General features: G+C 39.9%; 1 protein-coding gene across 1 annotated transcript in view; it reads right to left on the bottom strand.

Moving 5' to 3' along the window:
• Positions 1-7,972, bottom strand: part of ArgRS (arginine--tRNA ligase-like protein) — a 129,872-nt gene extending 121,900 nt beyond the window's left edge. The window contains exons 1-2 of the mRNA XM_067143223.2: positions 7,740-7,972; positions 7,498-7,656 (exon numbers count right to left, since the gene is read on the bottom strand). Coding sequence (XP_066999324.2) covers positions 7,498-7,656; positions 7,740-7,784 — 204 coding nt within the window. The 5' untranslated portion in view covers positions 7,785-7,972. The remainder of the gene's footprint in view (positions 1-7,497; positions 7,657-7,739) is intronic.
• Between the last annotated feature and the right edge of the window lie 6,035 nt (positions 7,973-14,007).

The following is a 14,007-nucleotide window of genomic DNA, read 5'->3' as shown; positions in this document are numbered from 1 at the left end:
GGAAAGGAACGTTAAGGATGACACAAACACCCAGTCCCCAGGCCAGGGATATTAATCATTTACAATTAAAAACCCCTGACCCAGCTGGGAATCGAACCAGGGGCCGCCGGGTGACAGGCGGACGCGTTGCCTCCTACACCGCAGAGCCGGACTACCATTATGTCACTGTTCAAGGCTGGGCCAGAAGTTGCAACGTCTACGTATTTTTTTAAGCTATTTCAATTACTGACTCACGCTGTATTTCTAATCTACATTTGTTTGGTAGAATATTTTCACTCGTTAAATTCTGAACGTCATGTACATGTTTATCGTTATCACTTTTGTTTACTATTGTGTCAACAAACTCCCTTGCCTTTTAGTCTCATACCTTTCCATCCTGCTCTTTTTAGTTACCGATGAGTACGCTCACAGTGTATTTTGTGAAGCAGCTTCCGTATGAATTTGCATTCCTAAGAATCTTATTGAGGGAACAATTTTGGACCCTGTAGCTTTTCTGTAGGCATCAACTTCATTTTCATTTTCAAAAGTTACGTTTCATCATAGTCTGTATTTTAAAATGCAATGAACACACAGCATCCCCCTTACGGGGAGAAAAATGTTTCCTCTTGAAAAATTCTACCCAAATGTTAAACCTACTGATTTCGATTTGGAAATATATGGAAATGTATTGTTTCTCTCTCCATAGTTTCGGTTTCTACTCGTCGTGTTGTTATAGCTGTACACAATGCAGGTAGGCATTCTGACAAACAGTCATTGCACTCGATTATAATAAACAACTCTTCAAATAAATGGAAGATTGACAGCGCATGTATTGTAACAATCACCCGGATGGAGCGGATAGCTCACTCAGCGCTTACAGCACAGCAACGTCAGAGCTACTCGTGTTTCCTTGGTTTACTGGAGTAAAAGCAAATATATAGTTGAACAATGCCCGATGACACTCCTTGATTTTGAGGCAATTTGAATTTTTTGTTTTGGTCTCCTTTAAGGTGCAAAATTATTGTGTCTTTGTTCTCTGACCAGAAAAACATGACTCAAAGTGTGCATTACATAAGACTCGTGAAGCATATTTACAGTGACCAAAGAAGTATGCAACTGGATATCTTCCCATGAACTTAATGTTTCACAGAATATACGGTGTACTAATAGTGTAAGACTTTCAACAGGACCATCTTTCATAAACAAGATTTGCAGAACAATAATTTTGCTCTTACTGAATTGCTTCCATTGTACGCAGTTGGGCATGTAGAAGATCTTAAGACATTCTATTACAGTAAGTGGTAAGGAAACCATGTGCCACACCCTTCTTGGAAGAAACTCGTCCCCTTTTGCATTAATTTCTGGTTTAAAATCAAAGAAATCAATGGAAGTCCATTTATGTGCTTGGTTTTTAATAGCGTCAAACGGGGTAACTTTGGACACAATGCAGATCTTTCTTTTGTTTCTCTGGTCTCTGATTCATCATAGCAAAAGGTACTTTTAGCTTTGTCACGTTGCTAGAACACGACTACTGAATTTACATCACTTCCTGTTGTGTTCAGTTATTGTTTTCGAGGTAAAGAAGGATCCAGCATTGTTTTACTGTTATTGAAAGATATGTCAAACTTTCTATACTATTGTATCAACCTCTTGTAGCTCAGAATAATTTATGTTATGCCACAGATACATTGTTGATATGTTTAAGACAAATTTGCAACAGTAATGAAATTTATGCAAACATTGGTTTTCCTAATAATGGAGGTTCAATTTTTCGGGTGTAACTTTGAACGGTTACCACAAATAAATCCTGCAGCATTAATTAAGAGTTTCACCTTGTTTTCTTGACACGGCATAAGCTCAAAAGCCCATATCATGTCTACAAGTATGGGCCGTGAAAGCATCAATGTTAGCATTAATGCTATTTTAAATTTATGTTTTACTCATTCCAATGTTGTTAATTAACAAGTTAGTAGATAATTTTGTGAGATCTCTGTTTTCCCGCACTATTGGACCAGCTTATGTCCAGATTACATGAAGGAGGATGAGATTCTACAAATTTATATAATCCGGAATACATTCTCTGGATGAAGAGTGTGTGCTCAAGCAGATGCCAGAAGAGAGGATCGGTAAAGGTACCACAGAGCTTGAAAGTTCTGCTTCCTCTGCTGTGGTAGATATTCTTGAAAAGTTGCACTGTGAGACTCCAACAAGGACAAATGGCAGAAAGAAAATGAATGTTCAGCCTGGAAAAAGTATTACCAGCGAGAACTGCTACCACCAGTAAGCCTGCCAAGAGAAGATTGACACCTCTACCAAGTGCTGCTAGCAAAGATCCTCGGCCTAAACAACGCACTCATACATCCTCCCTGAAAACATTCTCCAGTAACCTTTACCTTGATTTATTGTGTGTGGTTTATGTGATTATAATTATTAAGCGTACGATTATTGTGTGTTCATTTAAAATTTAACATCTGTTTCGTAGTTAACTTTCCTGACCTCTTTCTCTATACTAGCATCTCCAAAATTACTCCAGAGAGTGTATACAGACAGCTATCATGTGTTTTTATACCCATGTCCAATGATGATGATGATGTTTGTTGTTTAAAGGGGCCTAACATCCAAGGTCATTGGCCCCCATATCCTTAAGGGGTAACATAGGGCACTAATAAAAAAATATTTGTAATTTCAATGCGCTAATTTGTTGAAGATAATAACATTAGCAGTAAGTTAAGATCATGATGAAGGTATTACAGCAATTTTTCTCCCCATGGAGTGAGCAGTTTTAGTATTGTAATGAAGAATGTGAAAAACATATGTCCAATGTTACCCCGTTTGATAGTGTTCCTCGAAATAAGATATGGGAATGTCTGGAATACCTAAAGGTTCCAAAGTACTTAAGTGACAAAGTCAAGATGCTATACCAGAAGTGCTACAGCTGTGTCCAGATAGGCAACGGACGATCAAAATGGTTTGAAACAAAGAGAGGTGTCCAACAAGGAAGTGCTCTGTTACCACTCCTGTTCGTAATAGTAATGGACAAGGTCATCAAATCTATCAAGAAAATGGACAGTGAACCATACGCCCTGGTATTTGCTGATGATGTGCTTTTATGGGGAGAGACAGAAGCTGAAGTTCAGAAGAAACTTAATGAATGGAATAACACATTCAAAAATTTTGTACTGAAGATGAGCAAAACAAAGACCGTGCAAATGACCATCAACAGGGAAGGAACAAGCTCAAATATATTCCTGGAAGGAGCAAAAATTGAATCAGCTTCCCACTTCAAGTACCTCGGAAGCACAATATCGAAAGACAACACTGTTAGGCAGGAAATACTCAGCAGGACACAGAAAGCATCGAACTTCTACAGCCAAGTCAGAAATCTCCTCCGGGACTGCAAAATACCACAGAAAGCGAAAACAATCATGTACCACACTTACTTTGTACCAATCCTCACGTACGGTTTAGAGACATGTACCTTACTAAACAAAGACTTCAGTAGAATCCAAGCAACTGAAATGAGATTCATTAGAACCATGAACCAAACAACCAGAAAGGACAAGATCAGAAATGAAGTGAATAGGAAAGTAGTTGGTATTGAGGTTCCTATTATCAGTGTCATAAAGAAACGCAGACTTCAGTGGTATGGGCACATAATGAGAATGAACAGGGAAAGACCTGCCAGAAAATATTTTGACCTTAATCTCATAGGAAGAAGGCCACAGGGAAGACCAAGAAAACGTTGGATAGAGACTGTAAAGCAGACCCTAAACGGTCAATAAAACTGTCAGTACCGAAAAATACTGACAGTAATACTGATCGCGTGTGGCCTGGAATGATGGAATGAAGGCCAGTACTGAAGCAGATCCGGATTTCCTGATCTGCGAGCGTCAGTACTGTAGAGTGGTGGGGATACTGACAGTTATACTGACCGTGTGAGTGCGCTTGTCATTATTTCTGTCAGTATCAATGGAGCAGCGGTGGACGACAAATGCGTTTCTCAGCAAGACCAAGTAGAGGTGCTTGTGGGACCGTCAAGTAGGCCTATTGCAAAAGTTTATCGAGCTATATGAAACGCTGTCAGAATAAACGTAACACAATACTTTACATGTTTCCACAACTGCTGTACTGATGAAAACTGGTGACATTATAGAGGAAAACTTTAAATCTTCAACATTTATACCAGTTGCAAGATACCTCACTGTCACCGCTAATCTCTCTGCCACCGATAAACAGCACCGCATGTTTGTATTTTACCTTATTACAAAACGCTCTACCATTCATAGTAATTTCGCAAAAGTACCCTCACGCATTCGGAGATAGTTCTGATAATCTTTTGCTTCGGTATATTGTTTCCCTCAACACTTCATATGAGAATACTCTTCTCTTCTAAGCCAATCTTTAATCCATCGTTTACGTTTAAACTGCGTTTCGTGCAGTACTAATATGATAACTACAAAATGCCCGTCTTTTACGATCCATTTTGATAGAATACCACAATTGCCTGTTATAAATCTCATTCCGTAGTTATTGACTTTATTTGTAAAGTGAGAATACCGCAATGGTAAGCTAGTGCACTGGTACTGACCAAAATATTGACAGTAATAATGATCGTGTAAGGTCGCTACAATATTGATGCGTACTGTCAGTATTATTGACTCAGTATTACTGATCAGTATTACTGACCGTGTAGGGTCTGCTTAAGATCAGATGTGGAGGAGAGAGGATACAAATGGGAGGGTGTACTGGATCAGAAGATGTATGAAGACAGGAGATGGCGAGCACTTGTACACCACACCCGGGAAACTGGAGTTGTGAAATGATGATGGGTATTAATTATCTTTATCTTACACTATGATGTCATAACTTCTCTGTTGACATGTGTTGTCCTAATCATATTTAGCACACTACTAGGCTATTCATGTCTTTATATCTTGTGTACCGAGCTCGATAGCTGCAGTCGCTTAAGTCCGGCCAGTATCCAGTAATCGGGAAATAGTGGGTTTGAGCCCCACTGTTGGCAGCCTTGAAGATGGTTTTCCGTGGTTTTCCATTTTCACACCAGGCCGAGGCTGTACCTTAATTAAGGCCACGGCCGCTTCCTTCCAATTCCTAGGCCTTTCGTACCCCATCATCGCCATAGGACCTATCTGTGTCGGTGCGATGTAAAGTAAAAAAAAAAATCTTGTGCAACTGTATCACAGTAGTTTTTGCATCTCAGCTTGTTCCTCATACTCCCATGAATATACCTAACAGCATTTAATTAAGAGCACCTTTAAGTAAATTAGCAGTGATTGGCTTCTTTATCCAAGTCTCATTAAAATGACTGGCCTACATCAGTTCAATTAAGAAAAGACAGTTTGATACCATCAACTAATATCTACAAGTTTTAACATTTCTATTGAGGGCAAATTGTGTTTGAGCTTCAGAGAATTTACTTCACATTCCATATTAGATTTAGGTCAACAACAACTACATGGTGTACTCTTTTGCATTATAGATATTAGAGATTTTGTTGTAGGCCTACTCCTTAGAAGAGATCAAATTTATTGAATGAAGAATTATTACGCAAAGCCGAGGCTGAATCTGAACTAGTGCCAACAGTCTTCAGTCTTAGGCTTAAGCAGCCAGTGTTTTTATTTAATGCTTCTGCCAGTGTGGAATGTATCAATTTATTCATTGCACTTTACTGGCAGGGGGGGGGGGAATTTTTAAGGAGAAAATCATGTAAAAATGATGTGAGACGATACCTAAAGTACTGAAAGGAGAGATCCTTTATGCTTCCAGGGACTCACCAACCCATCCCTACAATTATTCTTACTCATATAGAAAAATGAAAATGAACACTATGTCAATCTCTGAAATGTGAACATTTCATTTGTTCAAAAATTCAGAACAACTTACATTTTCCAGCGCATGCATCTAGGCGCGATTACACTGTCATTTGTTTCTCTCTCACTCGCGTCTCGTGAAGGACTTGATCGTGCGGTGGACAGAGCTGCCAACTGTTCATATAAAGAACTAGTCCTAGTGCAGCGGCGCTACTTTTGAATTTACGAATCTCGTGACAAAGCTATTGGTCTGGATCAAGCAAAGGGGGTCTGGGGGCAAAAGACCCAGGTTAGAAGCCGTGCAGCGGCCCTAAGCATCTAGTATCCCGCGTGACACCTCCATTGGTCTGGACTGGTTAGGGTAGGTTAGTGACAAAGCCATTGGTCTGGATTGGTTAGACCATTGGTCTCGATCAAGCAAAGGGGCCAGGTTAGAAGCCGCGAAGCGGCCTTAGGTCCCTAGTATGCCACGTGACACCTCCATTGGTCTGGATTGGTTAGTGATAAAGCCATTGGTCTGGACTGGTTAGACCATTGGTCTGACTGAAGCAAAGGGGGTCTGAGGGCAATAAGCCTCCAGGTTAGAAACCGCAAAGCGGCCCTAGGCCTCTAGTATCCCACATGACACCTCCATTGGTCTGGGCAGTTGTGTATTTCTTGTGCGCGGGTTGGTAACAGAATTCATTTTACTTCATTGCTGTGAGTGACGTACTATCCCATTGTGTCTCACCCAATGGAAATGCTGGTACATAGTTAGGCGATGGACTATGGCGCGTGATAAATTCTATTAGGTTATAAAATTCATATTGCCAGTTTCCATCATCTCCGATAAAGCTTGCATCATGCATAGTCCACTGCTGTCACATTCCGTAAAAATAATGAAACCATGGAGTCTGAAAGTGATCTGTCGTGATGTGTGCTGGAAGTAATTGAAGTGTCTGTGATGTTACTACAATAAGTACCAAAGAAGTGAAATTCACAGTTGCTGTGGACTTTGTAACAGAGATCTAAAAGTGAAAGTGTGGGATCAATGGTCTTGTCACAAGCCAATACTAGGGGATATTAAAGGCATGTGGGCCAGCACACCCCCCACCCCCTTTTGCTTGCTCCGAGCATACTGGTCTTGTCACTAGCCGGACCTAACCAATCCAACGCAATGATCTGATCACTAGCCAGATCTAATCAATCCAGACCAATGGTCCTGTTACTAGATGGACACAAGTTGGCAGACTTACGTTGTGCACAGCGACGTGGTGTGAGTTGCGCCTTTGTATTCCAAACCTGTTAGTAAAGTTTTAGTTTATTTCCACCATTGGATATTTCACTTATACTATGATATGGCATTTTCAACAGCAATGATAGTTCCAGAATAAGCACTGGAGAATGTCCCTAAGCAGTATGTCCTTCACAGAAGACACAGCATGTCACAGAAGGAAAGAATAGCTTCAGATTGAATGATCAAGGAGGTAATTATGTTAATAACTCATAACATGACTCAGTTCTTTATGACGAGTTTCCAGGCTGCAACATCCTAAATGAAATGATAAGTTCATGCTATACCAATACAAACTACAATGTTTTGTGACATGGACCAGCTCTCCACTAGAAGAGGATTAGATAATTTAACCAGTCTCTAAAGGCTTAATAAAACATCCTTTAAAGAAAACCCTCCGGCGGTTTTACTTACTTTTTTCAATATTTCTAGTCTATACTTCAACTTGTTATTCTGTACCAGCATGTCGGAAACTTCCTTTGGGATTTCATCATCGCTGAAGACAGTACAACCACTTTTGAATCCATTTTTAATATTGTCGATTTCTTGGGTAAGGAACTTTATTTCATTTTCCTGTAAAACACAAATAATGAAGGTAGTTTCTGCAAAAACGAATTTCTTATTTCTTCATAATAAGGGAAAGAATTCACGCTTACCGCTGACTGAGCTCTAATCTGTAAGTCCGCAATCTGTTTTTCCATTTCTCTTCCCTACTATCAGAAAGATATTCATTAAGCGTTTGGTTTGTAAAGGTCTACTACCACTAGCGTTAACTTTGATTTGTAACAACAACAACAAATTGTCCTTCGTCAGTTCTTCAACACTACCAATACATAAGACACGTGTCCTGGAGGTGCACGACCGGATTCAAAGAATACAATCGGTTTCAGGTGGAAGATATCCTACTCACAATACCCTCTTTACTTCTATTCTATCCTCTTTGCTCTTTACCAAAGAGAATGCTCTTTACTGTATTTGATATGAATAAACCACCGCGCAGCGCACCGCCGTTAATAAACAAAGCTGTAGGAGAAGCGCTCTGATGGTTTAATGTCAAAGATCTCGGAAAGATAATTCAGTGGAATTATGAAAAGTGTAACACCTTTTCAGTCCATGTACCGTACTAATTTGAACACACACTGTGCTGTATAGAACCTAAGCCCTAAGGTAATCCACCTCATTTATCCCAAGCAGTCCCTGTAATTCGGGAAGTCGGGGCTTAGCCCAAGGGGCCCACGACAATCCAGAGTGAGGGCATGTGGCATTGTTGATACTGATTCGTCCGTCGGATGGAGGCGTTAACCCTTGACCGACATCTCGACAGTGTGTTTTGTTTCAGCACGTGGTGGTTCTGCACAGTCGCTTCAGTCGGTATCAAAGAGATCCGTGTCCAAAGAGGAGTGTCGGACCTTGATTGAAGTCGGTGTGAGTAGTGTTTAAGAACCTTGGGTGTGAGGTTGGTTGGTACCGCTGGTGTTGCAAATTGAATCGGGCGTGTAGTGTAGAAGTGTGGTTTTCACTCCATATTTCCTGGGTCGAGATTAATGATTGTTGTGTTTTCATTGCCCTTTTCCCACAGAATTTTGTTTTATCTTTGCGAAAATATATCGGCAAGGTGTGGTGTGACTTGAAACAACGCAAGTAATTCCTAACCTCAACTTTCTTACGCGTGTTGATGTCGACTTAATGGTTTTATGGTATTTTGCTGTGGAATTAATCTGAAAGAAGGTATGTAAAATGGGAAAATTCTACCCTGTTTGAAATTATGTTGTAGGTCAGGCCTTTTGATTTCATTATATTGGGGACTATATTGGCTTTTATTGTACTAATTTTTCCTCTCTGTCGTCCTCTTCACTAGCCAGTATTACAGTAGTCGCGGTGGAAATCTTTACCTGCATAAGAATACCACAAGAACAACAAATACAGTTTGATAAAACCACATCTTCCTTTCAATTTTACAACATAATTTCATTTTTGGGCATTGAATCTGCCACGTTTTCCAGGTATTTCTTATCCTTGTGCACCCATAACTTATTTAGCTCCTTGATGGTTGTGACTCTTGACCCATATTTTTCATATTTTCATGTGGTTCCAATGTTTTCTATGGAGTTTAGGTCAAGTAAGTTACTTGGCCTTTCGAGCACAGTTATATGGTTATAATTGAACCATTACCAAACCACGTTTGTTCAGTAGGCAGAGGCACAATCATGCTTGAAGTAGACATATTCATGAATATGCCAAAAAATTAGCAAGTGAACCTTCAGAACCTTAAGATACATGTTTCTATTCATGGTGATATTTGTTGGGAAGAAATATAGCCCTTCCCTATCATAAATGCTTCTGAATGTATCCCACACAATCATGGTAGGATTTTTAAGAGTCTTAATGATCCTATACCTCGTTTTCAGGACATAGCGGGTTCAAATCCCACTGTTGGCAGCCCTGAATATGGTTTTCCATGGTTTCCCATTTTCACACCTTGCAAATGCTGGGGCTATACCACAATTGAATTTAATTTAATGCAGCCAATGGCCATGGGATAGTTATATACATAAATACATGGATAAATGTTCACTTAGAATACCATATGTAGTTCTCTGTGTTAGTCGCTACAAAATTTGGTCAAGAACACTACTCTTTCTCTACATTCCTGGAGGTGATAGCGATCACAACGATTCTTGCCCAGCCGATACATACAGTCCTCGTGCAGATCATGATTTTATCGTATTGTCACGTATTCTGTGATGGAAGCCTTGTACGGCAAATCGTGTCATGACATGTCATAGCTCATAATTTGATTGTTTCCAATCTTGAGTCGTCATGGTATCCTTGGTATAAAATGTGCTCCATATTTCCTTTTTCTTTGAATAAAGTTCTTGTAGAACACTATTGTAGGCAGATGTAGAATATAGTAGCATCCACTCTCGCAGGTCCTCTATGAAGAACCTTTCTCTTACTAGTTCATATACCAATTGTGAGGGAGTATTGGTGAGATCTTCACTTTAAAGAGTTTCATCGCTGTATCCACTAAGAGACTCTGCAGATGCTTGATTTCATTCATGGCTATTACCGCAGCAGCAACCTTGTCTTTTATATATAGCATGAAAGTGGTACCCTTGACCTGTACAGTCATCTCCCACTCTTATAATAAATTGTGTCTTTCAATGCTATTTTCCCTCCTCGTCTGAATGTCAAGACTACTGTTTTACTTGCATTCAGCTGTAAATCGTTTCTACCTGCCCATTCCACTAATCTATCAAAAGCTGTTTGTAGATCTTCAACTGAACGAAGACACAATTGCCATATCATCTGCATGGACATAAATTTTTACATTCTCCGCACTTACTTTCCTGATTGCGTCCATGGTCACTATGTTGAACAGGAGTTGAAGCAGTCCTGTTGTTTGCTCTATCGGAAACAACGTTGTCATTTTGTCGTCAATTTGTACATAGTTCTCTGCAAGTATATTTTGTACCAGAACAAATCGGGCATTATCGCTTCCAATAAGCGGCTCAAGTTTTTCTATCAGTAATGTTCTGTTGATCGAGTCAAAGGTCTTTGAGAAGTCGATGAAAGCAACATGTAGTTTCTGCTTCTGTCTCCCTGTTGTTTCTAGTATGTCATTTTGTAAGCACCGAACAGCCTGTAGAGTAGATCTACCCCTTCGAAACCCAAATTGCTATTCCACGGTCCACAAGTTCTTTTAGTCTTTTTTTCAAGGAGCTTAGTCAGTATTTTAAATGGAATGCATTCTAATGCAATACCCCAGTCCGGCCCCACGGCGTAGGAGGCTACGGGTCCGCCTGTCACCCGGCAGCCCCGGGTTCGATTCCCGGCCGGGTCAGGGGTTTTTAATTGTAAATGATTAATATCCCTGCTCTGGGGACTGGGTGTTTGTGTCGTCCTTAAGGTTCGTTTCCTCACATTCAACACACTACATTTCCGCATTTACACTTACACGCAGGTTCCTGTCATATGGTGAAAGTAGTGGCAAAAGATCTGCAGAGGTCGACGCCACAAAAAAAAAAATGCAATAACCCTGTAAGCGTGTGGATCCACATGATTTGCTTTCCCCTTGTATAGTGCCTTTAGTGTGGCGTATCTCCATCTGTCTGGAATGGATCCTCTTGTGAGGCATTGATTAATGACTGATGTCCAAGCTGTTTTGAGCTCTGCAATGCTCTGTTTCAAGTGTTCATTAAATAGGTTATCTGGACCACAAGCCTTGTGGTCTTTACTTTTCCGAATTGTCTCCGCTACCTCGTCTTCTGTGAACAGCCGGGTAATGGTAATGTTGTTATTGTCGTTCTTCTTGGATGATCTGGAGTCCTTGGCCTGTAGTACCTTACTGAAGTATGATGTCCATGTTTCCATTGTTATGTACCTTGGGAAATGGCGTTTGCTGGCAGGTGTCTTGTGCAGTAGGCTATAAAGCTGAAGGGCAAGGCAGAGCTAGTATGATCATCAAATGCATGTCACGGAGATGCGCATGCTGCGATGGTCAGTAGGTGACACACTGTCTGACCCATTGTGCAGTGAGCATATGCGAGGATCACTTAGTACTGCCCCCCCTATGGAAAAGAGACTGTATAGAGAAGTTGAGAATGTGTAAAAAAAAAAAAAAAAAAAAAAAAAAAAAAAATAGTTCTAAGAACTAAGGATATTGAAAAGCAATATATTGATGCACAAGGTAGAAGTAAAAGGTCATTAGAAGAATTTTGTAATGTAAGTGGGAGAATGAGGATAAATGTAGAGATTATAACAAGAAAGGGAATGAGGGGTATAATATGGTGGTTAATGGGGATACATAAAAATAAAGCATACAGACAAAACTGAGATGAAAATAAATGTTTACTATGTTCTGAAGAAATGGGATGGGCACACCTGATAAAAGACTGTTCAATGACAAAGCAAATACGAGAGAAATTTATAGATGAGGAGGATGTAAAGAAAATTGAGAACGAAAATCAGTTGTATACAATTGTAAAGTTATTGAACAGAGAATGCACCCGGGGAGAATCGCAAAATTATTTAACATTATTAGGGGAATGTGGAGCAGGAAACTGAGGGAAGGAAAGGATGTGATACATGTCAGCCAGGAACTGAATAGTACCTAAGGTATCCTAGACAATATAACTCCGTTGAAGTTTAGAGCCATTAGGTGCATAGGCTTAAGGTATAGTATGGAACTACCTTGTTGCAGTAGTTCTATTAGTCTGCCGTATTGCCAAATACTTTTCAAAATGCCATCTATCAATGTAATTCCGACATTCAGTTTACATTATTCTTTCTCTGTTCAATCTCTAACCATCTGTTTTATATTAATAATCATCAAATGTACCAGTTATTAACACAATTCTCAATACTTATCTCAAGTTACTCCTTCTAATTTTGTATACTGCATGTATCACAAATTATGAAACGGTTACAATAAATAATACCCTCTCCCTAATCTATGGTTTTCGAGATTAAGGGAGACGGGTATCTTTGACTTCGACTTTAGTACTGCCCCTATCAGTGAGAAACTGGAGGAGCGGCAGTTGCGCTGGTATGGGCACGTACAACGTCGAGATAAAGTTCATCCCATACAAGAGAGCCCTTCCCATTGAGGAACCAAGGAGAGGACGAGAATATCCTAGAGCAACATGGTGGTGAACAGCCAAAAATGATTTAAAGAGAAATGGCATTTCAGTGGCGCAGACATCACACCAAAGAGAATGCTCTCTGAAGATCAGAAGAGCTGACCCTGAGTGATACACGGAAGTGGCCGTTATGGGCACATAGACGGCCAGGAAAGAAGAAGAAGAAGAAAGGTACAAATCAGCTGTCTCATGGTAATATCCAGTGTAGGAAAACAAAGTTTTTGGCCACTTATCCACGCACAAGCGTTAGCCTATAACAAACATGTTTGAAGGAAAAGAAAGACCATGTGAAGAGATGATAAAAGATGAAATGGAGGTTCCAGACATCAGAATTACCAGGAAATTAAGGGAATGGCAGAAGAGAGAGAAGAATGTTTGCAGCAATAAGGCACACAGCCTTTGGAAGTTGATGACATTCTCTGTAATTGGAAACAGATGCCCAGATGTCATTAAGACAACACTTATTGGCATAAAAGGGGACAGAGTAGGCCTACTATGTTTTGTTCATTAATAAGAAATACTGGCATAATGGGTTCGCAGCAAAGATCAACAACTCTGATAGTGAATTACTTATTCCTATTGCTTACATTGGTTACTTATTGGTTGTCACATCAAAAATACCACAAAATCTGCGTAAGAGTTCTCAGTTTGCCCATGTCAACTGTTTCTGATGAACTGAAAATGTGAAGGCACAATGAAAGACATAAACTGTTGAGTGTTGAAGAATGTAACTTGTAAAAATTGCCAGACATAGGATGAAACAATTGTGGGAATTCCTCATTGACATTAATTGTCCATGACTGTGTCACAAGTTCAGAGGAATGGGGATCTGTGATAGACCTGTTGTGGATAAACCAGACATTGTGAAGCGACTCATAAAGTGATGTAAAAAGTTACTGCACTAGATGATGGACAAATGGAAATATGCTTCTGAGTGCTAAATCCTGGTATATTATGTGACAATCCAATTGATGGATTTGATTATGGCATATACTTAGAGTAGGCTATGATATCTGCTTCCACATGTACTGTAGTGCCAACATTGAAAATTGGAGAAATTGTTGTTATGGGAATATTTTTCATGTAATGGACTTATCCCTTTCATTGAACAGAAATCTTAATTCTGAAGGGTACAAGAACATCTTGACCATTTGCATATTGTCCAGGGTAAACCAGTTTGGTGATTACTGCTGTTTGTATTGGTGTAATAATTATGTAAGTGTAGTTCGTGGACAGTTCGTGGAATACTGTGAAGGAGGGATACTGACTGGAAGGTGATTGG

This window comes from Anabrus simplex, chromosome 3 (genome assembly GCF_040414725.1).
Source record: "Anabrus simplex isolate iqAnaSimp1 chromosome 3, ASM4041472v1, whole genome shotgun sequence".
Taxonomy (NCBI): Eukaryota; Metazoa; Arthropoda; class Insecta; order Orthoptera; family Tettigoniidae; genus Anabrus; species Anabrus simplex.
Note: the sequence above shows the minus strand (reverse complement) of the source record. Positions and strands in the feature narration are given on the sequence as shown.